The sequence below is a fragment of the Ovis aries genome, chromosome 1 (assembly GCF_016772045.2).
Source record: "Ovis aries strain OAR_USU_Benz2616 breed Rambouillet chromosome 1, ARS-UI_Ramb_v3.0, whole genome shotgun sequence".
Classification (NCBI taxonomy): domain Eukaryota; kingdom Metazoa; phylum Chordata; class Mammalia; order Artiodactyla; family Bovidae; genus Ovis; species Ovis aries.
The window spans coordinates 29,380,302-29,406,968 of NC_056054.1; the positions used below are offsets into that span (position 1 = coordinate 29,380,302).

The 26,667-nt window shown below is 52.3% G+C and overlaps 1 protein-coding gene, 1 long non-coding RNA gene and 1 other non-coding gene across 4 annotated transcripts in view; 1 reads left to right on the top strand and 2 right to left on the bottom strand.

Moving 5' to 3' along the window:
• LOC132657897 (uncharacterized) overlaps nt 1-1,271 on the bottom strand; it is a 12,102-nt gene extending 10,831 nt beyond the window's left edge. Inside the window, exon 1 of the long non-coding RNA XR_009596689.1 lies at nt 1,079-1,271. This is a non-coding gene — a long non-coding RNA (uncharacterized LOC132657897). The remainder of the gene's footprint in view (nt 1-1,078) is intronic.
• The window catches only part of BSND (barttin CLCNK type accessory subunit beta), a 14,515-nt gene extending 3,503 nt beyond the window's left edge, over nt 1-11,012 (top strand). For both annotated transcript variants that reach the window (XM_004002012.6, XM_060400185.1), the window contains 3 exons: nt 5,713-5,813; nt 7,949-8,218; nt 9,083-11,012. In XM_004002012.6, coding sequence (XP_004002061.1) covers nt 5,713-5,813; nt 7,949-8,218; nt 9,083-9,494 — 783 coding nt within the window. In that variant the 3' untranslated portion in view covers nt 9,495-11,012. The remainder of the gene's footprint in view (nt 1-5,712; nt 5,814-7,948; nt 8,219-9,082) is intronic.
• A 14,251-nt stretch (nt 11,013-25,263) lies between these two features.
• LOC114111012 (U6 spliceosomal RNA) lies at nt 25,264-25,370 on the bottom strand. The gene has a single exon (XR_003587143.1). It is a non-coding gene; the product is annotated as a U6 spliceosomal RNA (small nuclear RNA).
• Nucleotides 25,371-26,667: the final 1,297 nt, after the last annotated feature.

Consider the following 26,667-nt stretch of genomic DNA (forward strand, 5'->3'; position numbering starts at 1 on the left):
TGAGCATCCATCCATCCATCCATCCATCCCTTAGCATAAAGATTAATCAGAAGTCCCCTGAATCTGGAGCCCTGAACTAGGTACCATGCGGGAGACACTAGGTACCATGTCTAGGTACCCAGGAGAACTAGGTATCATGGGGGAGACACAATCCAGGTTCTTGAAACCAGAGTTCTTGAGGGCTTGCTGCCTGCCAGGCACACCTGTATCCCTGGTGAAGTTCAGCATCCATCCTGAGCTTTTTGGTACCTTTGCAGTTCTATTTTATAGTGGAGAAGCCTGAGGCTCAGAAAGTGAGGTTCCTTCAGCTCCTGGGTATCAGAGTTGGGATCAGAGCTCAGATGTGTGGTGTCTAAAGCATAACCTTCCTCGGGAGGATGGTCCTTGTGTCCCAGAGCTGCTGAGAGTTCTGAGTGAGTCAGCTGGAACCTCCTGGCTTGGGCACTGCTCTATCTTTGGGGTTTTAATGTTCTTCTAATGAGTGACTTAGTGATGGGAAGAGCACTGGTTTGAGAGTCTTGAGTTCTTCTAGTTCTAGCTCTGTTCCAAAGTCTCCATGTGACCTTTGTCTTTCTGAGCCTCAGTTTCATTTATCTGCAAAATGAGGCTCCTATTCCTCCCAGCCTCACGGTTTTTATGGAGAACAGAGAAGAGATGAACAGTTTTGTGAACTGTAGAGTATAATATTCAGGTGAAAGGCTGTCACCCTTACTGTTATTGATCCTCCTAACAAACGTGTGGAATGGGCATATCAAGTGTAATCTTTTGGCGCCCAGAGAGGTTGAGTGGCTTTTCCAAGGTCACGCAGCAGCTGGTGAGCTAGATCCAGGGAGACAAGGAAAGAAGCACAGATTCTAACTTGCACTCTGCCTCTGATTACCTGGGAGACTTTGGTTAAGCTCCTTCCCTCTCTGAGTCTCAGTTCCCACATTTGTAGAATGTGTGAGTCAGGAAGAGGGGGTGGGAAAGAGGGTTTATCTTAAGGACCCCGCTGGTCCTGCCACCTGGGGCTCCAGTCCCCGGGCAGCCACCACCTCTCCCTTCCTCCCCACCCCTCCCCCCTCAGCCCCCTCCTCACCTCTCGCCTGGGTGGCTATGCTGGAGTTTGAAGGAGGGAGGAGGCTGCTGGGGCCTGGGTTAGGCTCTCCTAGCCCTGCTCCCTCCGTGGGCAGCCCCTGGCTGTCAGAGCATTTACTCAGCGCTGGGGCAGTCCAGGCTGGTTTGTAGTCATTTACCGAGCAGTTTACAGTCAACTCGACTCTGTGCAATGCCCTGAGCAGAGGTCACCGGGAGAAGAAGGCCTTGGGGCCGAGCCGCCCACGTCACCACCACCTTCATCACCATCCTCCCAATGAGGAGCCTGGGCCTTGGGCAAGGCAATGGCTGTGGGGGAGGGTGGGGGAGGGTCCTTCTTGCCCTGGCCTCCTTCACAGAGCTGGCTGTGGGCAGGGAAGGGGAGGGGGGCAGAGTGGCCGTGGGGATGAGGGAGAGAGATCGGGGACAGGGAATATTCTCGGGTATTAATGAGTAACTGTTGACAGATTCACGTGCTCCTGTGCTGCAGAGGCTGCATGGTGGGGTAGAAGGAGCACGGCTTTCAGTGTCCGCCAGGCCCAGGCTCAGATCTCTCCTCCCTGTGCCCCACTCCTGTGACCCTCGCAGAAGAATCCCCCTCCTCCCTGAGACTTACATGGCCGGGTGGGAGGAACCAATACGGTCTTGTATGTGGGGACCTGGCATCATGCCTGGCCCGGAGCCGATTCGAAGGCAGCCGTCTCAGGATCAGTGTTGTGGCTTTGAGCGGGTCTTTGTATGTATGTGCAGGTATGCGAGCACAGAAGCGGATGTGTGTTTCAGGGATGCAGGCTGTTAGGGCGGCACGCTAAGGGAGAGAAGGCAAGTGTGTCGTAAACCAGGGAGGTGTGCTAGACGAGGGTCCCCTCTCCCGCATCGTCCCACTGGAGCCTGGGCCACTGGAGCTCTCAGCAAATACTGATGCCCGTCTTCCCTGCCAGATCCTCTCCTGCCTCAGAGCCTGACAAATGGGAATTTTCTGGATTGAAAGAAATATAAGGGAATAGAATTAGACGATTTTGATATGGGGGTAAAGTAAAGTAAGTAAGTAAAGTTGCTCAGTCATGTCCCACTCTTTGCAACACCATGAACTATGTAGTCCATGGAATTCTCCAAGCCAAAATGCTGGCATGGGTAGCCTTTCCCTTCTCCAGGGGATCTTCTCAACCCTAGGACTGAACCCAGGTCTCCCGCATTGTAGGCGGGTTCTTTACCAGCAGAGCCACAAGGGAAGCCCAATATGGGGGTAGGGGGTAGCCAATACCAGTGTGAATTAAGCTGTCCATCTTTAGGGGACTGAGGGTCTCATGGAGGAGACAATTTCTGCCTGCTGGGGAGGGAATGGGTTTCACAGAGAAGATGATTTGGGGTTTGTAGGTAAAGTAGAAGTTCACCAGGCAGAAAAGATGAGGAAAGACATTTCAGGCAGAAGGAATAGGGTGAACAAAGACATGATAAGAAGCAAGGCAAGTGGGTCGACATGGTGACTGGAGGGTGTGGGGAGCAAGGGAAGGTGGAGAGGGAGTGGGGCTTGGGCCCGCGGGGCCTGGATGCCATGCTGAGGAATTCGGACTTACATTGTAGTTGATGGGACAAGAGGGGGACACGAGCAGCTTTGCAGTTCAGGAAAGTTATCAGACTGACTGGGAGGAGGAAGTTTCAAGAGCAACTGGCCAGTGGTGGGGGGACTCCTTCTCTGGTCCAGGTGAGAGATGATCATCTTCTAGATTAAGGCAGAACTTGAACCCAAGGCTGTAGGAGCAGAGAAGACATTTCCAGTTCATCAAACATACAGTACCTGCTGTGGCTAGGTGTGGCCCCGGTACTTCCAGCTTGCTTACTTTCTTGAATTTCTGAAGTAGACTTGCTCAGATTTAGTGGTCAGCAGGGTTTTGGGCTTGAGAGGAGGAGGAATTGGGACAAATCTAGCTGGTGGGACAGTCAAGGATGCTGTGCTTGTTAGCTGAGATGGGGCAAGGGGAAGGATTGGCTGGGAAAGCTGGACCTCTTTGCCTGGCTTCTGCTTCTACCCCCAAGTTCCCCACTCCCTACTCCCCACTCCTGCCTGCTCTGCTGGAGCCCAGGACCAGACCCCTGATTGGCGACTGATGGACTGACCTCTCCATGGGCCTCCCTCCATCATCCCTCCGTCCCCCTCTCTGGGAACTGCCCAGAACTCTGCCCAAACACAGATCTGTCCATGTACTCTTCAGCTGAGAACTCCTCCAGGGTGCCCTCTGCTTCTGGATAAAGGCTGAATTCCTTAGCCTGATGCTTTGCTGTCTTCATGGTCTCATTTCCCCTTCCCAGCTTTAACTCTGCCTGTCTCCCTCTCTTAAAAGATTTTGTGTTGTAAGATGCTCAGGACTTTCCTTCTCCTCCAGGCTTTCACGGTGGCAATGGCATTGATGCTCTAGGGTGATAATGCTGCTGTTGATGAAGGTGCTGGTGCTGATGGTGATGAAACGATTATGATGTTGGTGGAGATAATGGTGGTGACTATGATGATGAAGAGGAGGATGACTGGGGGAAGGGGAAGCTTCTAGGAAATACAGAACCATCTGGCAAGTGCAGGACATACTTAGTGGCTGTGGAAGATATCCAGGGCCCTCCCTCATTTCCAGACATTTGGGGGGAAGCTTACTACTCACAGGTGTTCTAAGAACCCCTCCAGCTATCATTCCCTTCTCCCCATCAGGATCGGGCTTTGATGGTGCAGACAAGTGACTTTCACTCACTGTACTCTGTGGGAAGGGAGAAAGGAGGCTGCTGCCTATGAATCTGGTGTAACACTGTAAAGTGAAGTGAAAGTGTTAGTTGCTCAGTTGTGTCCAACTCTTTGTGACCCCATGGACTGTAGCACACCAGGCTCCTCTGGGGCTCCTCTGTCCATGGGATTCTCCAGGCAAGAATACTGGAGTGGGTAACCATTCCCTTCTCACCAGGGCATCTTCCCCACCTGGGATCGAACCCAGGTCTCCCCCATTGCAGGCAGATTCTTTACCCTCTAAGCCACCAGGGAAGCCCCAGGGTCTTATAAAATATTTGTTGAGGAAATTTTCAGTTGAGGAGGACAAGACTCAGACAAGTCAGGTAATTTCATCTTCAATAGCGTCAAACTATGATTTATAGAGCAGCTACTATGTGCCAGACACTGTGCTGAGGGACCCCTTATGTATTGTCTCATGGAATCCTCACAGCCAGGAGACAGGCAATACTAATCCTGCTTTTTTAAGCTGTGAAATATACATAACCTAAAATTTACCATCTGAAACATTTTAAAGTGACCTTTCAGTGTTAATTACATTCACATTGTTATGGAACCGATTTCCAGAATGCTTTTCATCTTATAAAACTGAAACTCCATACCCAATAAACGATAACTCCCCATCCTCCCTGCTCCTATCTGCGGCAACCACCATTCTCCCTTCTGTCTCTGTGAATTTGACTATTCTAGATACTTCATTGGAGAAGGCGATGGCACCCCACTCCAGTACTCTTGCCTGGAAAATCCCATGGATGGAGGAGCCTGGTGGGCTGTAGTCCATGGGGTCGCTAAGAGTCGGACACGACTGAGCGACTTCACTTTTCACTTTCATGCATTGGAGAGAAATGGCAACCCACTCCAGTATTCTGCCTGGAGAATCCCAGGGACCGAGAAGCCTGGTGGGTTGCTATCTTTGGGGTCGCACAGAGTCGGACACGACTGAAGCGCCTTAACAGCAGCAGCAGCAGCAAACACTTCATGAGAGTGGAATCCTGTGGAATTTGTCTCGTGACTGGCTTATTTCCTCAAGGTTCATCCATGTTGTAGCACGTGTCAGAACTTCATTTTTTTTCTTTTAAAGGCTGAATAATCTTCCTTTGTGTGTGTACACCACATTTTGTTTATCTAGTCCTCCATCAATGGGTACTTAGGGTGCTTCCACTTTCTGGCCATTGTGAACAGCGCTGCAAATATCTCTTCGAGGCAAACCCCATTTTACAGAGGATCACAGACAGGCTCTGGGAGGGGTGATGACCTGCTCAAGGAAGGCGGCTCACCCAGCCTCTCAGACCCCAAAGGCAGGGCACCTTCTGCCCCATCCCACTGCCTCCTTTGTGACCTGCCTCCCCTCCACTGCCCCGTGCCCACCTGTGATGTGGCACCTGCAGAGACCTCGAGATCCTGGAGAGTTCAGGGGTCGGGGCTGGGCACCACCCCGGCTGCCCCCTTCTCTGTCCTCTGTCACAGCCTCTGTTGGTGCCAGGAAACACCTGACAATGACCTGCTTCTCACCCATTCACCAGATACAGATGAAGGGCCTGCTCCATGTCAGGCAGGACAAGATATGACCTCCCCCAGGGAAGGGGTGCCTGTCTCATTCACTCACTGCTGCCCCCTACTGCCTAGAGGAGTGCCTGGCACACAGCTGATGCTCCAGGAGTGTTTGCTGGGTGAATGAAGGGCCAGTGGGAGCAGGAGCCCAGAGATGGAGATAGCCAACAGTGCTGGGCCCTCCTGTCAAACAGGGTGCGCTCCCTGGTGAGGTCTCTGTCCCAGGGTATCTGGAGAGGTTAGGCCCCTGCTCTGGGGGAGCAGCAAGTATGAATGTGTGCAGGCAGCTACAGAGAAGCCTTCTCCCCTTTGCCCTGCAGATCACCTTCGTACCTGCTGACTCTGACTTCCAAGGTGTCCTATCCACCAAGGAGAAGACACTGGGCCTTCTGGAGAGTGGGCTTGCTGCCGAGATGAAGAGGTGGGTGCTGAGCCCTCTGGGTGGAGTGGAGGGAAGGGAGGGTTAGTGACCCTCAGGCCAGTCTCCCTCTGCTGAGGAGAGTGATGGGGTGGGGCATGAGCAGAGGGGCAGTCTCCCTTCTGCTGCAGGCTCTGGCTTTACCTTCTTACTTACCGAGAACAGACTCTCAGAAACCATAGATTGTTTTGGCCTCTCAATTCTATGAGGTGGCCATTATTGTTCCCATTTTACAGATGAGGAAACTGAGGCTTGGGGATTTTTGTCCTGCCTTACAGCGAATTAGTGGCAGCCAGATAGGTGTGACCCTAAATCCCACACAATGGTGATGACTACTACGCTAGCAAACAAGAGGCATAATGATGGCCAAGGCACAGCCCTGGGGCCTTGCCACTTTTTGGCTGAGTGACTTTGGGCACTTGACCTGCCTCTCTTGGCCCCATCTTTGAAATACAGATATGGTGTATTTCAAATACAGCTTCAGTGGAAGGGCTAAATGAGATAATAATCATCTCTTGGCATCTGTGGGGAACTGGCTCCAGATCCCCCTCAGACATCAAAATCTGCAGATGCTCAAGTCCCTTATATAAATAGCATATTTGTTATAATGTAAGACATTCTCCCATATACTTTAAATCATCTCTAGATTACTTCTAATACATAGCATGTAAATGCTATGTCAATACTTGTAAATATAATGAAAGTGAAAGTGAAAGTCTCTCAGTCCTGTCTGATTCTTTGCAACCCCATGGACTATACAGTCCTTGGAATTCTCTAGGATTGTATAATATAATGTAAATGCTATGTACATAGTCGCTGGTGTGTGACAAATTCAAGTTTTGCTATGTGGGGCTTTCTAGAATTTTTTTCCTGAATATCTTCAAACCACAGTTAGTTGAATCGACGAATGTGGAACCTGTGATATGGATGGCAGACTTTATAAGCCAAGCACTAAGAACAGAGCCTGGACCATAGCAGGCCCTCTATAAGCCTTTGCCATCATTGTAGGAAGCGCTTCCAAAAGCACCAGAGACCAACTCAGGCATTTTGCGCCCATGACCTCTTTTGGTCTTCATAGAAATCTATGAAAGGGGTGGTGGTGTCGGGCCCTTTATACAGATGTGGAAACTGAGGCTCAAGAAGTGCAATCACAAGGCCAACCTTACAGTCAATACCAGACCATACCTGCCTTCATCCTTGGAAGTGCCAAGTGCTGTCTTGCCGAAACACGGCAGCCCTGGAGGGGTGACCTGACTTGGTCCCCCGTCCCCACCCCTGAAGCCGTGATGATTGTGCTCAGAAGTCCAGGTTGCAGATCCAGGATCTGTGGCCAGGGCTCTGGGACTTTCTCTGTTTTGCTTGGGGAAGGAGGTGGTGATGGTATTTTCTGTCCCTGGTACCCAGGTGATGAAACGTCCCAGGGGATGGAGGCAGATAGACCCTTGGTGGGTATTGGGACCAGCCTCAGGACTGGTCACACGGAGAGAGCTACTGGAATAGAGCTGGGGCTCAGGTCGCCCTGAGCCTGGGCTCCTCCCTGTCACTCCCCAGCCCTGGATCGTAGAGCAGTGGAGAAGGCGGTGCTTGGAGCCCCAGCCCCTTCCCTGGGTCTGCGTCACCCAGGCAAGCCAGCCAGTGTCTGTGCCTTAGCCTCCTCCAGCAGCTCCCAGAGTTCCAGCAAGGACTCGATGAGCTAACCCATAGAGCCCGGCCCGCAAGGACCACTCAGTCGCTGGGCCCTTGCTGTTGTGTCCTCATCTGAAAAATGGGAACGGCCACTCGGCTTCAAGGGGTTGTTCAGAATAAACAGCATAAAGCCTTCAGGCCACAATCTGGAACCCAGCAAACTCCCAGTTAATCCAAACCGACCTTCATTTGGTAGTTGCAGCCTTGGGGTTCACTTTGGAGACACGGGGAGAAAGGAATGCTGGCCTGAGTATCTGAGCTCTGCCACTCAGTTTACCTTGCTGGGCCTCAGTCTCCTCATCCATGAACTGGGTATAGTAATCGCTCCCAGAGGCTTCTTAGAGATCAGGGGAGACCCGCTGCTCAGAACAGGTGGGCCAGGGGACAACACAGAGCGAATCTTTGCCTACCTGCCTATTCTCTCTCCTGCTATCTCCTGCACCCCCATTCAGCCCCCAGCCCCCCTACGTCAGGCTGTGGGAGGCAGCTGCCTACGACCAGAGCCTGCCTGACTTCAGCCACATCCAGATGAAGGTCATGAGCTACAGTGAGGACCCCCGCCCCCTCCTGGCCCCGGAACCCGGACAGCGGCAGCCAGGAGCCAGCGATGGAGGAGAAAGTGGCCCTCGTGACCCTCAGGGCTGGTTGGAAGCCCCCGTGGTCATCCACAGGGGCTCGGACCAGGATGAGGGAGAAAGAGACCCAAGTCAAGGCAGACACAGGTGAGTGTGCAGAGCAGAGGGGTTCTGGGGTGAAGGAGGAGGGGGTGTGGGCCACTGAGGGTGATGGGGACCCTGGGCAGGAGAGAGGCTGGGGACACCCTGAGGAGACACGTGGGTCTGGGCTTAGTCACCTGGGCCTGGTTCAAACCCCAGCTTCTCTTCTGTGTAACCTTCAAATGCTCCTCACCTTGCCAAGCCTCAGTTTCCTCACGTGGGGATAATCACTCCTATCTCAGAGTAGTTTGGACTCTCACCATGAGGAGCCAGGCGGGGAGCCAGAGGACCTGAGTTCAAATCCAGGCTCTGCTGCTGACGTGCTCTTGGCCTCGGGCAGGTCACTCCATCCCCTCCCCAACCCCCCACCCTGTCCCCAGCCATTCATGAACGGGAACATGAATATTCCTCATTCAAGCCTGTAGTCACTCACCCACCAGCATCCCTGGGCGCCTACTCCCTGCCAGGCCTTGACAGCCCCACCCTGAGGAAGCCCCTTGTCCAGCGGGGGGAAGACGAAGGAATGGAAGGCGACGCCCAGTGTGACAGGGGCGGTAGGCCCAGAGGAGTCCCCGAGTGGTTGGAGAGGCAGAGGAGTGACCTGGTTTGGATAACATAATGACGGTCCATTTCTTGAGCACCTACTATGTGCCAGGCCTCATACAAAGTGCTTTGCACTCATTCTTTGCTATAAACCTCAGGGAGAACCATAGGAGGGAATGCTGGTATTTCTCTCATTTTACAGGGGAGGAAACTCAGGCCCAGACAGGTGAACTCACCTACCCCAGGCCTTGCAGCTCGTGGCTGGGGTTCAGACCCAGGCAGTCTGACTCAGGGCTACCCTCACCCTCTCTGCCTTTACCCCTGCAGCTCCCCGACCTGTCCCCAGGGTCCTGCACCCTTGGCTTCCTTCCAAGATGACCTGGACGTGGACTCCAGTGAGGGGAGCAGCCCCAGCCCATCTCCACCTGAGGAAGCGGAACCTCAGCCCCCGCCTCCAGAGTCCTGGACCTGCAGGTGCCAGCGGGACCGCTTCCATGACTTTGCCCTGATTGATGCCCCCATGACGGAGGATGTGCCTCCAGAGAAGCAGCGACGGGAGGCAGCCGTGCCTAGCTCCCAGCAGAGGTCCCCAAGGACAAAAGAGGAAGAAGAGGCTTCAGACACAGGCACAGAGGGGCCAGCACAGGAAGAGGAAGACCTGTACTATGGGCTCCCTGACAGCCCCGGGGATCCCCTCCCAGACAAGGAACTGGGCTTTGAACCTGAGGCCCAGGGCTGACATGGAACTGCTCCTGGGGTTTCAATCTGGCTCCACCACCAATCTCCGTGTGACCTCACACGGCTTCCATTTCACAAACTGCAAAATGGGGTTTGATTTTGCAGACTCTCAGTGGGCCAAGAGCACTTTGAGAACCACACAGAGAGGAGATGATTACATTACTGGGCCATTGCTGTTTCGATTAATACATTTTTGGGGAGCTTTGAAGGTAATAGGATTTGTTGAGAAGATTCACAGCAGCCAGGGCCCTCAAGCGCCTTTATAGCCTCACCTCAAACCTAGCCTCTGACCAGGAACCTTCCTTGGTGCTGCCCCTGGGTCCCTCATCCCCTGTGAAAGGCCCTCAGGGTTCTCATTCCTGATGAGTCTTTTGGTCCACTTGATGGATGGCGAAATGGGTCTTCATTCAGAGCTGACATCTGGTCCTACATCCTTCCTGTAGCTTCTGTTCTGGGATCCAAAACCTCCCATGAGTGACCTCTGCTGACCTTCTGACTTTCTCCTGGTCAGCCCACCCCACACTCACCCTGTGCCTTATGCCCTTGCCAAGCTGTCTTCTCCACCAGGATGCCCTCTGTCCCTGTCTGCCTGGCACATTCAGGCGCATCTTTCAAACCTCTGCACAGACCTCCCTCTTCTGAAGGCTCTTCCTGATGTCGCTGCTTTTGGACCGAGTTAGTCCTGGCCTTTCCACATTTATCTTGGAGTGTGGCTGCCTGCTCAAGACCAGTACCTTTGCTTCACTTGCCTGGTCTCTCCTATGCTCAACTGGTAGTCCCTGAGGTTGTACAGGAGTGAACAGAACCCGGAAGGCTTTTGCAGGGAATGCCCCATCCCTCATTCCACTGACTCTCAGACTCCTGACTTAACTCATTTGGTTCTGGTGGCATTTATGGAGCATCTACTGTGTGCCAGATGGTAAGCTGGGATCTTTAGGTGGAAAGAGACACGAACTGATGACAGTTCTCACCCTCAAGGGGCTCACAATACTCTGAGCCTGGCATCTTGTAGGTTAGACACAGAGTGCAGAGCAGAAACTGAGGTGGGAACAGAGGAGTTAAAAACTGTCCCAACAGAGTGACACCCACAACCACTGCGGCCACGGAGCCCAGGAACAAACGGCTCTGGCTGTCTGAGCAGCCCCTGAAGGTATGGCAGCATCACTGAGTGAGGCTTTCTTAGGCTGATCTCTGCAAAGCCCCTCTGGGCCCTAGCATGGGTGGTACCACCTCAGCCCCGGCCCCCACAATCAGAGCGGGCACCCTGGGCCTCTTAGGAGGGCTGACCTTCACCTGGGCCATGCCTCTGGGTCGGGACTGGGGTCATGGCCGAGGGAAGGGCATGCCCCTGGCACCCCCTCCCTCTCCTTTCTGGGTCATCGCCGCCTCCAGTAGGAAAGCCTCTGCCGTAACAGCTGTTCCTGTGCTCTGCTCATTCACGCAGGGGCGGGGCGACCTGCATCAGAGAGAACACCAGTGGGAGGTTCAAATAAAAAGTTCTCAGTGTCTAGAATGGTTACCTTCATTCACCTGCAAATTCTTTTATGTGAACCCTCTTCCCACCCAACGCTGCTTCCGCTGTCCCCCTCTGGGCAGGGTAACCGAGGCGGATCAGTGAGGGGACTCTCTGGAAAGTGAACACGAGACGCAGCAGTGTGGCCGGCGGGACAGCTGTGCGGGTGGAAACTCAAGGGTGGCCCCTGCCTCCATGTCACACTGCAGGGCACCCCAGACCTCAGCAGGGAGCCGAGCGTCTGGCTGCCAGCCCAGCCCACAGAGAGAAACCTGTCCCAAGGAGAGGCCGGGGACTGAGGCAGGGACACAGATGGCCGGGCCGGGCTTCCACTCCAGACCAGATCTCCCTTCATCCTGCTGCGTGATTGGGAGACCACATGCCTGGCCTGCCCTGGCAGCCCTCGTTCCGGCCCACTGTCCCTGCCTAGTTAGACCTTTCACCCTCAAATTATCCCCTCAGGATGATAAATTACACATTCACCCTAATCTGTGACCTTGGGCTTGGACCTCACTTTCCTCACCTGCAAGAGGGAGGTGATGGATCCTTGTGTTTGCGTTTTGCAGGGTGGGTGGGAGAGGTGGGGGTTTGATGGGATCCTTCTGCCAGTGTCCTGCAGGAGAGGGCCACCAGGAGCTCACCTGTGGTTGTTTATTGTTTGGTCGCTAAGTCGTGTCGACTCTTTGGCGACCTCCATGGAATTTCCCAGGCCAGAATACTGGAGTGGGTCTTCATTTCCTTCTCCAGGGGATTTTCCTGACCCAGGGATCAAACCTGCATCTCCTGCCTCTCCTGCACTGGCAGGGGGATTCTTCACCACTGTTCCACCTGTGGTTACTTGTTGGGTTTGTTACTCATTGCGGGCTTTGCAGGTGGCTCAGTGGTAAAGAATCCACCTGTCAGTGCAGGAGACATAGAAGATTTGGGTTTGATCTCTGGTTCGGGAAGATCCCCTGGAGTAGGAAATGGCAACCCATTCCAGTATTCTTGGTTGGAAAATCCCACGGACAGAGGAGCCTGGTGGGCTCCAGTCCATGCGGTTGCAAGAGGTGGGTATGGCTGAGCACGTGCACATTTGTTACTCATTGCAGTGAGGGGAGAAACCCCAGGGGATCCGTGAGGTGTCACTGTAAGAGGCTGTGAGAAGGGACTTAAGGGATATGGGCTTGTCCGAGGTGACTGAGGGGAGGGTCTATGGAAGTGGGTCTCTGCTGTAGACTGGATGCCATTGGGGAGTGGGGCTGATCCCATGATGGGGCATCTTGATTAAGATCGTACATGGAAGACCAAGCTAAGGATGTAGCTGACAAAGAAGCAGAAGTCAGGCTCCAGCCAGGAGAGGCTGTGTAGTCGCTGATGTAGCTTGGACAGTGTTCCTGTTTGCTGTGCTCGGCCATGGCTACTGAGGGGTCTGGACGTGTCATGACCCATCACAGTCACAGAGTGCTTATCTGATTCTGATATTCTGTGAAATTATTCAAGTTCATCAGACCATTGGGGCCCAGGTGTGAGGGCCTCTGGAATGGGCCCTCTCGTTGGCTGATTAACTGGGAAGGCAAGGTCTTCATGCAGGTCCCTGGGGGTGGGGGTGGAGCCGAAAGGAGTGACCTTGGCAAACCCTGGGCTTCCCTCTCTCAGCCTCAGGCTCCAAATTGGCGTACCATGGCAGCATTCCTGCTCTTTCCACCCCTCATCAGCTCAGAGGCACTTTTGGAAGTTTCCATTCTCTGGAGAGGGGTAGCCCCTGCCCTTTACTGGGGAAGAGTGATCCCAGGGACGGTGAGCTTGGGCCCTGTGATTGCCCGCTGTGACCTTGGGCATGTGGTGACCCTCCCTGGACATCTCTCCCTGTGTTCTATATGATTAGATGGAGGTGGACAAGATTCCTCTTCTACTCTTGGTCCTTAAGCATGATGCCAGACACTCTCACACCAATTTCCCCATTTAGTCCCTGCAACGGCCCTGAGGGACAGATCTGTCAACCCTACATTGCAAATGTTTGCTCTAAATCCCAGACTCTCAAGTCAGAAAGACCTGGGTCTGCACTCAGCCTCTGCCAGTTCCTTGTTGTGTGAACTTGAATAACTCACTGCCCCTCTCTGAGCTTCAGCGTCCGCGTTTATGCAGTGGGGAAGATACTACCAGCCTCTCAGGACGTCGTGAAGAATTAGTGGGTATGACGCCTCTGACACATCATAGGTGCCTGAATAGTGTCCGTGTCCTTCTCTCTCATCTGCATAGTGGGGATTAACTCTATCCCCCTAATAAACAGGGCAGTAGGTGAGTGGATTTGCCAGGGAGATCGTGCATGTGAAAGCTCTTTGCAAAGGGTACAGAACACGCCCAGTGTGCCAGGTGCTCGGGGCAGGGGAGCTGACGGCAGGCAACAGGGAGCTAAGCGTCGGGAGGAGAGCCGCGTGCTGAGAAAGTGGCAGGGTCCCAGGAGCAGGGGTGAGGTGAGCAGGACTGCTTGTGCCTGGGCAGACGGGGCAGCCCACAAAGTTACTACGCATGTGCAACGTGTCGCGTGCTGCCCGAATGGGACCCTCCCACCAGCCCTGAGAGATGGGCATCCCAGGGGACTGGAGAATGGACCCCAGAGCCTGTGCTCTTCTTCCAGTGCCACTGGGTCCACACATGTAACAAGACCCATAATTACCTATGCTGTGCTCACCTTCATTTCACCCTCACAGCCTGCAAGGTTGGCGTGCATCCCCAGGTTACATATGGGGAAATGGACTCCGAGAGGCTGAAGAGTATGCCCATCCTCCCAGAGAAGGAGTCAGTGGAGGAGAGGAGGTGTTGCTCTAGGGCCTTCCATTCCTGGCAGGAATCATCCAGTTTTAGTCCCAAGTGATCCCAGCCCTGGTGAGGACAGGAGACACACCCCAACAGTCCAGGCAGCAAGGTTGCCCTGAGTGTCTACCTGTGCTGGCCCTCAGGACAGACACATCCCAGCTCCCCCACCTCTCATGGTCCCTACGCCCACAGGATAAGGCCAGACTCCTCGGCCTGGAGCTGAGCCCTTTTTAGCCAATTTGCCCACCACTTCCTCCAGTTCGGTAGCTGCTGGAAACCTGTCTGTCCACCCCTTCTGCTTCATGCCCTTCCTCCCCTTCTGTGTTGTCCCTGCAGGCTGTTGCTTGGAGCCTGAGCTGGCTTGCGCTCCCTCCTGGGGCAGAATCCCACCCTGTCCTCTGCGTCCTTCCCAAAGGGCGTGCACTGCTCTGGTCTCCGTGCCCCTAGTTGTGAGTGTGCCAGTCTTCTTCCCTGGACTGGGGTGTCCTTCAAGGACAGGGACCTCTGCCTGCCCACGTTTCTATCTCAGGACTTAGCAAAAGCAAGCGGCAATAGTGCTGGTAGAACAGGATGGAATTGACCCAAATTGAACTGAACCACATGGTCCCTCTGAAGGCTTGTGGCCCAGTTGCACAGACTACAAATCACAGGGATGAGGAACTCTGGCTTAAGCATAACCAGTCCTGGGTTTGAGACTGGGCTTCCCCCAAAAGCTGTGTGACTTTGGTTACGAGGCTGACCCTCTCTGGTCCTCAATTTATCAATAAAATGAGATTAACACTATCTGCTGCTGCTGCTGCTGCTGCTGTGTCGCGTCAGTCGACTGCTGTGTCCGACTCTGTGCGACCCCAGAGAGACGGCAGCCCACTAGGCTCCCCCGTCCCTGGGATTCTCCAGGCAGGAACACTGGAGTGGGTTGCCATTTCCTTCTCCAATGCATGAAAGTGAAAGTGAAGTCGCTCAGTCGTGTCCAACCCACAGCGATCCATGGACTGCAGCCTTCCAGGCTCCTCTGTCCATGGGATTTTCCAGGCAAGAGTGCTGGAGTGGGGTGCCATTGCCTTCTCTAACAATATCTACCTAATTGCATATGAAGGTTAGACAGGATCATGCATGTCGAGTGCTCAGAGTGTATCTGGTGAGCCCCCAGTAAACGGTAGCTATCCTTTGCAGAGAAGAGGGGACTGTGCACAGTGTGTAGACATCAGGAGCCAGAATAGACTTGGAGTTGGCATCCAAGCCCCATACAATCAGCACTTCCCAAATGCAGGTCGATGGACCCCGCCAGGCTAGTTGCATCAGACACTCCTGGGAGTCTTTAAAGGCCCAGCGCCCCAGAACCCCCACAGAGGTTTGGGGTGGTCTGAAATGCGAATAGGCAAACCAGGTAATTCCACAGGGGAGGAGGGCTTAGTCTTTTGTTTTTAAACCGATTATCAAGGACTGAAATGGTTGGAAGAAGACCCACAGAAGGTGGGGGTGGCAAGTCAGAAATTAAATAGGTTGGATGAAGGGGTATATAGGGTGAATAGGTGTATCTCAGGCAGAAGGCATGGTACATGCAAAGGTCCATAGGAGGGAAGGAGGAGGGATGGTCCCAGGAACCTGAAGGAGACTAGCCTGGCTAGAGTGATGGCAGACGGGGTCAGAGAATGAAGCTGGAGCTTGGTTGTGGGGCATCTTGAATTCCTACTGCAGAGCTCAGATTCCATGTGATGGACAAGTGGAATCCACTGATGGTTCTTGAGCAGAGGAGAGATATGAAGAAGGGAATCGTTAGGACATATTCTAGTTAGTAGGTGCAAAAGAGGGTGGAAGAGCACATATCAGTGGCAAGAAAGCTAGCTTGTGGCCTGTGGCAGGGTTTCAGTGCCTAACCTGACCTGTGAAAGGTTTTTTCCACCGTGAAGGGAGAACTGAGTGGATGGTAGGTCAAGACTGAAGCTTGGTGGAGCCAACGCCCCAGATTCCTCGTTGCTGACTACAAGCCCAGCGCAGCAGAACAGGACACCATGTGGCAGAGGCTGGACCTTTAATCCAAGTCTCCAGAGCCCTGTCCAAGACAGTGCTCAGTTCAGAGAGAGCCCAGGGGAAGGGGGGCGAAGGTCTGAGTGACGCAGGCAGTGCCCAGGTCAGATAACGAGCTCCACAGGTGATTCTGCAGATGGAGAAAACTCCCAAGCCACCTGCACATCCTCATGTTAACCTTGAAGAGAGCAGACCTAGCTAGGGTGGTGGGTAACTGGGCAACTGCATGCTTTAGAGCCTGTTCTGCCGGCCTGGAGTCAGAGAGGGGTCAATTTCATTCAGTCAGCCATTTGTTACTTCATTCACTCATAAGCACACTCTAATCACTTGCTTGGTGCCACCCTCTGTGCCAGGCAGTACGGGCAGAGAGATGTGTGGGACCCAGGCCTGTCCCGCTAGAGCCCCTACTTCCCTGAGGTAGCTGCAGAATGAACCGTGACAGGTCAAAGTTGTTAGTGCTGGGCAGAGGGAGGCACAGCAGGGTCTGATCCCACCTGGAGAATCAGTAAAATCGTCTCAGATTTGTCCTGAGCTACACCCTAAGGGTTCACTCAGGGAGAGTAGCCTGGACGGAGGCTGGAAGCCCTAAATCACCCCAAGTCAGCTGAGGAGTGACCAGGGGTAGATGCGAACGGAGCTTAGGATGGAGAGGATGGCTGGAGAGGACACTGGTGGGTGGGTGGGGAATTGATCAGGAAGGGCTGTGGATGCCACCCCGAAGCAAGTGGGAGAGCCCCAGGGGGCTGGAGGACAAACACAAGTAGAGTCTCCACGGGAGGAAGACCTTGTAACACGCAGAGGTGCCCAAAGAGTGGCGGCAACATCTTACAGAGCTCACAATCCTTCAACAGAGAGAGAGCGCCACAAATCAGACAGGAAAAGAAAAGGCGCTCACTCACAGGAAAGATCTGTGACCACGTAAAAGAGACAAATGGAAACATGTCAACCTCAGAAAGAATCAAGGGAATGCGCTTTCAAACATCAAGAAACCATGTTTCACCCTATAACACTGGCGACATTTTACAAAGACAATAACAGAAGATGTGGAGGAACAGGGCAATTTCTTACATCCCTGGTGGGAACAGAAATGATAAGAGGTTTGGGGAGGAATGTGGCAGCCCGTGCTAAGAGCCTCAGCACATGGGTGTCTGAGATTCTGCACTTCCACAGGAGGGAACTCATCCTAAGGAAATAGATGCACCAAGATGTACTTAGGGAGGTGTTTACGGTGGCAGTGTTTATTATAGCTCAAACATGGAAAGAATGTAAACCTCCAGCAATAGGAGAAATGTTGCAATAATGAGGCTACAGCTCTGCGAGGGAATGGTGCACGGCTGTTAAAACGGGAACCCTCCTGGTTGACTCACACCCCATTCCCCAGCCTCTCCTTGGTAGCATGTGGGATCGTTGTACTTGTGAATTTCGAGGATGACTTTCTGCATTTCCCATCTGATGCTAAGCCCCATGAAGGCCAGTTCTTTATTATGTTTAATATTGTGTCCTTGGTACTGACTTCAGTAGTTATCAAATGACTAAGTCTGTACTTATTTTTAGTGTGGTAAAATACCCATAACATAAAACTTACCATCTTAAGCATTTTCAAGTGTACAGTTCAGTGCTATTTAGTGCATTCATGTGGCTGTGCAACTCTCTCCACCACCCGTCTCCTTATTCATCTGCTCAAACTGAAACTGCACCCATTTAACGGTAACCTCCCATTCTTCCCTTCTTGCTCTCCAGCAACCACCATTCTACTTTCTTTCAATTTCCCCCTTTATCCCTGTCCCCCTGAGTCTGTATTTATGGATGCAGAAAGATGTTCATGATATATAATTAATAAAAATAGAGATTATAAAGTAGAAATCAGCAAACATTGCTAATTCCCTCCTTCCTTGATTTTGTTTGGAGGGATCACATATCTGCAGCCAAGTGATAAACTATGATTGACCCAAAGTCAGTCATGGCAGTCCTATTCTCTATCGACAATTCTAGCCAATGAGACCTAAAAAGGAATTTGTTGGAGTCAATCCTGAAAAAAACTTTTACTTTTTTCATTAGCAAGGCAGAAGTGATTAGCTCTGCTGGCCCTGAATACAGACGCAATGGTTGGAGCTGCAGCAGTTGTCTTGCAACCATGAAGGAAATGCTAAGAGAAACACCCTGAGATTGGCCCCCCAGGCCTTCTCTGCTGATCGGCCTGCCACGCAGGTTCTCAGCCAGCTCCAGGGCCGATGACTGGATAACTGGGAGGAAGTGCCCCTCTGGGACCCACCTGGGCCCGAGGCCCCAGGAAGATGGAGCGGCTATGGGGGCTGCAGCTGGGACTGATGGTCAGGCAGCACCTGTATTGGCTGTAAACACATTTACCCAAGCAGCGCCATCATCTCTTCCTACAACAAACCCAGATGATCTCTGTGAAAGTGACCCTGGGACAAAGAGGAAATCCCACTAAAGGAGCACTGTTGACACTCTACTCGGCAAACGTCCCCAGGGTCGCTGCTGTGCCGCCGGAGACATGGTTGGCCGGACAACCGCCAGCATTGTTCTGTGTGCCCGACGGTGCCTCCTCAGCCAGGCACATGTGCTGGCTCATCAGATCTTCACCCGGGAGCAGTGCCTTCAGAGATGAATCAGAGGAAACTGTCCTGGAGAAGCGAGGGCAGAGAGAGCACCAGGGACACTTAAGGGCAGCAGGCTTTTATCCTGGGATAGGAGGAGGCTGGGCCGTCAGGGTGCTTCATGCCAGCATCCCCTCGGGTGAGGAACCTGGGTACCAGCTCTGTCCCCACCATCTCCTTTAGAATGTAGACCAGTCTGGAGCAGCTTGCCATCCCAGTAACCCGTTTTCTTACCTCTCTTTCCTTCCAGCCTCCTCTTTCCTCTTGCCTCTTTTACCCTCTGAGTTCTGATGTTCAGCCATCTGCATGAGCCTCGGTTTTTCCCAGTGAAATGATGGGGAGCTGGCCAATGCTGCCCACCTCTTCCCAGGGAACTTTTTTTTTTTTTGGCTGCACTGTGCATCTTGCAGGGTCTCAGTTCCCCCATCAAGGATTAAACCTGGGCCCTGACAGTTTAAAGTCTGGAATCCTAACTACAAGGCCACCAAAAAATACATATATTTAAAAATTTTGGCCACACCATGAGGCTTGCAGGATCTCAGTTCCCTGACCAGGGGTTGAACCTGGACCAGAGCAGTGAAAGCACGGAATCCTAACCACGAGACTGCCAGGGAACTTCTCTCAGGGAACCTTTTGATCTTCCCTGTCTGGAGAAGGGGAGCCAGACCCCACCCCTTATTCCCTGTAGGATCTGCCCTTGCCTCAGTTTCCTCATCCCATAATGGATCAGCAGCGCCATGTGGCTGATATAAGGCCTAGGAGGGATTAAGGAGGTTACTGCTTGGCTGGGCTTCAGGGCTTCTGGCCCTCCTCCTGCCTCAGATGGCTGCCTTCCCTGCCCCATTAACACCCTGAGCAGCAGATGATGGAGATATTTTGGCCTGGGGGTGAGGGTTAATGGCCGGGAAGCTGCCAGCAGCACATTCCTCCTGGTCTCCACTCCTGGCCCTGGGGCCCTGGGGCTGCCTCGGATTCTTTCACCCCAGACCTCTGGACACTTGATGCCAATTGAGTGCATGCCTTGGGGTCTTTAGAATCAAATCGCCAGTCCATGATACAGTTGGGTGTTTGTATGGAGTGGGGGGTGGGGGGGTTGGGAGGGCTCTGCCATCCAACCATTTATACCTCCCATCCACCTTCTCCCTCTATGTGTGTCTAAAATGTGATGAGGCTATAAAGCATTTTCAGATCTGTCATCTCTTTTGGCCTCACATCTCCCTGGTAAGGTTGAAATTATTGTCATCATTTTACTGATGAATCCACTGGAGCTTGGTGAGGAGCAATGACCCACCCAGGGTCACACCATGAGTTTAGTGGCAGAGCTGGGATTAAAATGGTGCCCCAGGTCCTGCCCCACCCGCTGTCCAGGCCTGCCTGTTCTGGGAGTGCTGGCTGGAGGAGGTGACTCTGAGTGAGTCTTAAAGGACGTGGAAGAGTTATCACCTGAGGAACGCTGGGCGGGCCGTTGCAGAAGGGAACAGCACTGTACGGAGGCATGGAACTGCCTGGTGGCTGCAGAGTGGAGCTGGGCAATCCGGACCATGCTAAGCAGTGCTGCGTCTTCAAGGAGTAAATCTGTGGCTGCGTGTTTCAGGGCTACCTCAGACTCTCCTCCTGGAGAGCTCATGACATGCAGGTTCCTGGGCATGTTCTAGAGATTCAGGGTCAGTCTGAGGAACCTGCACTTCTCACAGACTGGGGCTCCCACAGCTCCAAAGCGGTGGTCCTTGGGTCCGTGGAGAAGCACAGCAGGGCTGCAGAGGTGAGCAGAGCAGTGGGCAGGGGTCCGGGGGAGGCTGCGGGTGTGCGGCGAGTCATAGGAACAGCGCTGGAGCAGACCGTCTTGGCCCTCCTGTTTGAAACTGCACCTCAGCCCTTTCCTTTTCTCTCCTCTCCGTGGCTCTCGTCGCCCCCTCACATACTGCACACTTGACTTAGTAGTTTCTTGTGTTTTGCTCTCCAAGATGGAGGGCAACACGAGGGCAGGAGTTGTGTCTATCTTGTTCACTGATGCCCCAGCGCCTGGAGCAGTAGCTGGCACATGTAAGGTGATAGAGGAGGCTGTATTCTGTTTTGATTATTTCATATGTCTTCACGGTGGATGATCTCGGAGCATCCTCAGAGGCTCACAAGCCTTGGTGCGCACAAGATGGGGACAGAACATCAGAGGAAGCTAGGGGAAAGGACGGGCCCCTCAACCCGCTGGACATCTCCTCGCTTCAAACCTGCAGGGACAGAGCGTGATGGGGAGGCGGTGCAGGAGATGGGCGACACTGGCCTCATTTCCTCCATGACCTGCGTGCAGGAAGAGGGGGAAGGGTGGGGAGGTTCATGGATGGAGATGAGCCTAGAGGAGTTCCTGAGGGGGATTCCCTGGGGAGCATGTGAAAGCCTCACTGGGGCTGACACTCTGATCACCTCTCTCTTTTGTTCAGAACCTCCCAGGACCCCTCCACCCTCCAGAAGGGGCCATACCCTTCCTTGGCCTCAAGGGAATCATTAAGAGCTAGCCTCCTTCCCAACGTCCCCAACTAGGCCATGCACTGCTCACTAGGCATGTCACCCCATTACAAATGGAGCAAAAATCCAGAGTCATCTCCTCCAGGAAGCCTGCCTAGATTCAGTGTCCATTGGCCAGGTTCCACAGAACCTAGCTTTTCTCTCCCTTATGTAACTTGTCTCCTCCTATCTCTCATCACAGAGGCCTGAGCTCTTACCTGCCTTGCTGTGGGCTCGCCAAGGGCAGAGCAGGGTCTGCTGCATCCTAGGGGCTGGAGCAGGCTGCCAGCGATGCCTGGACTATGCCTGGCCTGGGTGGTGAGCCATGGGCTCTCACACTGGGTGCTGGGAGCCCTCTGCTGGCACATCTGGGCATAGCCGCTGCTTGCAAGGAGATGGAAACTTTCGGGAGATGCCTCTTTCTCTAGGCCCAGCCCAATATATTAAAAGAAATTTTTGTTTCCTTTAGTAAACAATAGCCTTTATTTTTACACAAAGCAGTACAAGATGAGGCAGTTCCTCAAAGGGTGAATTGAAGCTAGAAAATCCATCCTGAGCATGAAAGTGTTAGGGTTAGCTGCTCAGTTGTGTCTGACTCTTTGTGACCCCTTGGTCTGTAGCCCACCAGCCTCCTCTGTCCATGGGATTTTTCAGGCAAGAATACTGGAGTGGGCTGTCATTTCTTTCTCTGCCCAATATATTAACAGTCACTGTCATTTTACAGATAAGGAGACAGAAGCATTGGTTGGGGGAGGGGATGCAGAGCAGTGCTAAGTGGCCTGCACTAGGGCCCCATGCCCTCAAGCCCCCAGAGACCCTGCCTGGATGACATCACCCCTTCTCCTTTCTCCTCGCATCCCCAAGCCTTCTCCCATCCCTCCTCCCAGCTCATTCCGCAGGTGCTTCCTATTTCCATGAGAAAACAGATGCAGTAAATAGAGACCCCGACCACCCCAGCAGTCCCCGCTCCACACAGACCCGGCTGCTTGTGCCTCTGCCCCCTTCTCCACCTCCGCACCTGTTAGGATAAAGTGCTTCTGCCCTGTCTCCACCACACCAGAAAACACCCCTTCTCACCCACCGAAATTCTCCCCCTCCTGGTTGCCAGCTTCCTTCCCTTCTCTGCTGTAACACTCCCGTCAGCTCATAAGCTTGCTTTACAAGTTCCCATCTAAGGAAAAAAGCTTTCTTGGCCTCATACTCTCTCTGACCACAACCCGCTTTCCTGAGCCCTTTCTAGGCAAGTTGCAACCCATTCCAGTATTCTTGCCTGGGGAATGTCATGGACAGGGGAGCCTGGCGGGCTACAGTCCATGGGGTCGTAAAAGAGCTGGACACGACTGAGTGACTATCACCCACTCACTCACTCCTTAAAGGAGCTGTCTATACTCTCTGGCTTTCTCAGTTCCCTTCCCACATTCTCTCTGTGAGTATATGCTATGTTGCTTCAGTCATGTCTGACTCTGCGCAAACCTATGACTGTAGCCCACTAGGCTCCTCTGTCCATGGGATTCTCTAGGCAAGAATACTGGAGTCGGTCGCCATGCCTTTCTTCAGGGCATTTTCCCTAACCCAGGAATCAAACCTGGGTCTCTTACATCTCCTGGATTGAAAGACAGGTTCTTTACCACTACCACCAGCTGGGAAGCGTGCGTTCTCTCTGCTGCTGCTGCTAAGTCGCTTCAGTCGTGTCCGACTCTGTGCGACCCCATAGATGGCAGCCCACCAGGCTCCCTCGTCCCTGGGATTCTCCAGGCAAGAATACTGGAGTGGGTTGCCATTTCCTTCTCCAATGCATGAAAGTGAAAAGTGAAGTCGCTCAGTCGTGTCCGACTCTTAGCGACCCCATGGACTGCAGCCCACCAGGCTCCTCCGTCCATGGGATTTTCCAGGCAAGAGTGCTGGAGTGGGGTGCCATTGCCTTCTCCATTCTCTCTAGAACCCTCTTTATTCAAGCCATTCTGGTGCTAAATCTGATCTTCAGGTCTGATCACTGAAACTGTTAAATCAAATTTCTGGTCTCACCTTACTTGACCCGTGGGCTGTGTTTGACCCGAATGGTCCCTTCCTCCAACTGGAAACATTCCCTTAGATCCCTGAGTGTCGGTGGCCCTGGATATCATCGCTAAGCTGACAGCTTCCAGCCAGTGTCTCCCTGAGCTCGGGTCACATGTCCCACCATTGATATGGCAGCTTGGTTGTTTTGCGAAAGCTCCAAATAGGGGCAACCAAAATCCTGCAGCTGCCCTGCCAGGCCTCTCCCCCTGGACTTCCCTGCTGCCTAATGCCAACTCTGTCCTTCCAGTAGCTTTGGCTATAACTCGGAAGCTTCACTCTTCTTTCTCTCGAATGCTCATCTAAACTGCAAATGCAACAGCTTTTATCTTCAAAATACACCCAGAGTCCAGCCACTCTCACTGCCCCAGTGCTCCCCTGGGTTCAAGCCTCTAGCAGTGGCTCGTGGTCTGGCCTTGCCCCCTAACATCTGTTTTCTATCTAGCAGTCAAAACAATGCTTTAAATCATCAAGGCATTTCACTCTTCTGATCAAAATTTGCCTTTAGCTTCTCACCTTTTAAGACAGAAACCAGAGTTCCCAGAATGGTCTACATGCCCCTGTTGGGTCTGCACCCCAGCCCTGCAGGTGCCATGCTGCCTCCTGGTCACTCTGGCTGCGCCCTCCGTCACTGGTCTTGTGCGCCTGGCTCCCGTCTGTTTGGAGTGCTTTTCCCCCACCCCCTATCAACATGGCTCATTCCCTCAGCTCCTTCCTCCCAGTGTCTCTTTCTTCCTAAGGTCTTCTCTGACCACTCTATTTATTTATTATTTTTTGACTGAACCATGCTGTCTGGCATGTCAGATCTTGGTTCCTCGACCAGAGATTGAACCTGAGTCCCCTTTGTCACAGAAGCAGCTGGAATTAGGGTCTGGGTTCACTTTGACAGGTAATTGTGTGACATTGACAAAGTGCTCCCCTCTCTGGATTCAATTCCTCATCTTTTAAATACAGATAATGGTCCCGGCTCAGTATGCTCTATGGGATTGGGGCAAATAGATGGCGACTATGAAAATGCTTTGTAGACGGGAGACTGTGGGCAAAGGTGACGAGTTCTAAGTGGCACTAGGGGAGACACCACGTTTCTTTCCCAATTCCAAACATAGAACACATAGAATTCCCTCAAATTAGCTCAGGGTCTATAGCATTGATTTTGTTTTGATTACGCAGAGGCAAGCATCGTATATACACGTGTAACCATCTTATGGAAACGAGCATAATCAACTTTAAAAACATGATTACTTTTGGACATCTTTCCATATCAATATACATGCATCTTTTTCATTCTTTTTAACACCTGCAAAATATTCCACTGTGTGAACAGACTAAAACTTGCCCGTCCATATTGATGGATATTTGCTGATCCAGCAGAAGAATTCAGTAATAGTGAATGAAAATGCGACATCGTGGCCGATCAAAGTCAAAGTTTTATTCCAGAAGGCAGAAAAGCTGGAAGGAGAGAGCTGAGTGAATCTACATGTGATCGTGGGACCTTCTAGGGGACTAGATGAGAGCATCCCAACATGCCACATGGAGACTCCCACGTGTGCAAAGAGGCATGGATGAGGCTAGGCATTGCTGCTTTGTAGCAGCAAAAGACAGAAAACAGAGACTGGAACGTACACAGAATGGATCATCTGCCACGAGAGAAACGACAAAGCAGATGTAGCTGTACCAGCAAAGTTGTAACCCCCAGGATAAGACCGGAGTAAGATGATGGAGACCTGATATCTAAGGACTAAGATGCCCTTCTCCACCTTGCCCATGTAAATAAAAAGTTAACAATGAGTCATAAATGCTACACTGTTTTAAAGTATTTTTATAAAACTATAATACCTGAAAAGTTATCCAATAAATGGGTATATTAGTTCCCTAGGGCTGCTGTAACAAATTAGACAATTTTGTACACAGTACAAAGAAAACAACTGGGTGGTTTGAAACAACAGATATGTGTTCTCTCACAGTTCTGGGGCCCAGAAGTCTGAAATGAAGGCCTGCAGCCTCTCCAGGAGAATCTCTTCCTGTCCTTTCCAGCTTCTAGGGGCTCCTGGGTTCCCTTGGTTTGTGCCACGTTTCCATCTGTGCCTTTATCTCCACACAGCCTTCTTCTCTGTGTCTCCCTGTGTCTCTCTCTCTCTTTTTTTCTATTTATTTATTTATTTAATTTTTATTTTTACTTTATTTTACTTTACAATACTGTATTGGTTTTGCCATACATTGACATGAATCCACCACGGGTGTACATGTGTTCCCAAACAAAAAATATGGAACGCTTCACGAATTTGCGTGTCATCCTTGCGCAGGGGCCATGCTAATCTTCTCTGCATCGTTCCAATTTTAGTATATGTGCTGCCGAAGCGAGCACTCTCCCTGTGTCTTAGCTCCCCCTCCCTTTTGTCTTCCCGCAGCGGTCATCACGTTTGGGGCCCATCCTAAACCAGGTGATCTCCCCAGGACATCCTTATCTTAAGCACAGCTGCAGGGACCTTCTTTCCAAACAAGGTCATAGTCACGGGTACCAGGAGTGTTAAAGAATCCACCTGCAATGCAAGAGACGTGGGTTTGATTCCTGGGCTGGGAAGATTCCCTGGAGAAAGGAATGGCAACCCACTCCAGCATTCTTGCCTGGAGAATCCCATGGACAGAGGAGCCTGGCTGGCTACAGACCACAGAGTCGCAAAGGGTCAAACATGACCGTGCACACACGCACAGGTACAGCTCTTTTGACGGGAACACTGTTTGACCTACTACAACTGAATTGCCCCTGGGTAACAAGAATTGCCCCTGGGAAGGTGGGGGGTGGTCAGGAACGGGAGAGAAATAAACTTCACTGTATACAGTTCTGAGCTACTCACATTAAAAAAAAAAACCCAAACATTTATTATAATTATTTTTTAAATGAACATACACACAAAAAGGATAGGTCTCTTCCGAAAGTGTGCATGTTCAAAATGTTGACACTGCTAAATTGACCTAATGTCCACTCACAGCGGTAGTGGCGGCAGACTCCAAGTTTTCTGAGGCTGGAGAAGTAGAAGGTGCAAAGAGCGGGTTCTGTGTATTGTTCAGGCTGAGTGGGCGTCAAGGGTAGAGGGATCCATTTGGAGGGATGAGGTTTTGGGGGGTGGAGAAGGCTTGAGAAATCGTACGTGGTGAAGAGGAAGAATAACAGGAGGTAAGGGTCTTGGAGATAGGAGGGGGAAAAGAAATTGTGGATACGGAGATCCCCGAGGAAGCCTGACTGGGGCAAGGAGGGGAGGTCCTCTGTGGACAGGAGGATGGTCCCTTCTGCCCCAAAAGAGAAAGGACTGAAGGAGGAGGGAAGGGTGGGTATTGGCCAGGAATCACTCAGATGAAGGGACAGATGTGCAAGAGGCTCTGTCTCCCTGATCCCTGAATCTCTGGGGTGGAGATGGGGGTTGGTGAGGGGCACAGTGAGTGTTGGCTGGTTGTCAGCTGGCCAGATCAGAGGCGGGATGCATCTGAGAAGAGGGAGGAGCTGACACAGCTGCTTTGGACAACTCTTGCGAGTGTGAGTTGGTGTGAGTATGTGTGTGAGTGTGTGTGCATTTGAGTGTGTGTAGGAGTGTGTGTGTGAGTGTGTATATGTGTGTGTGTTGGGGGAGAAGTAATTAAAGAGGGACAAAAGCCCTGCCAAGTGG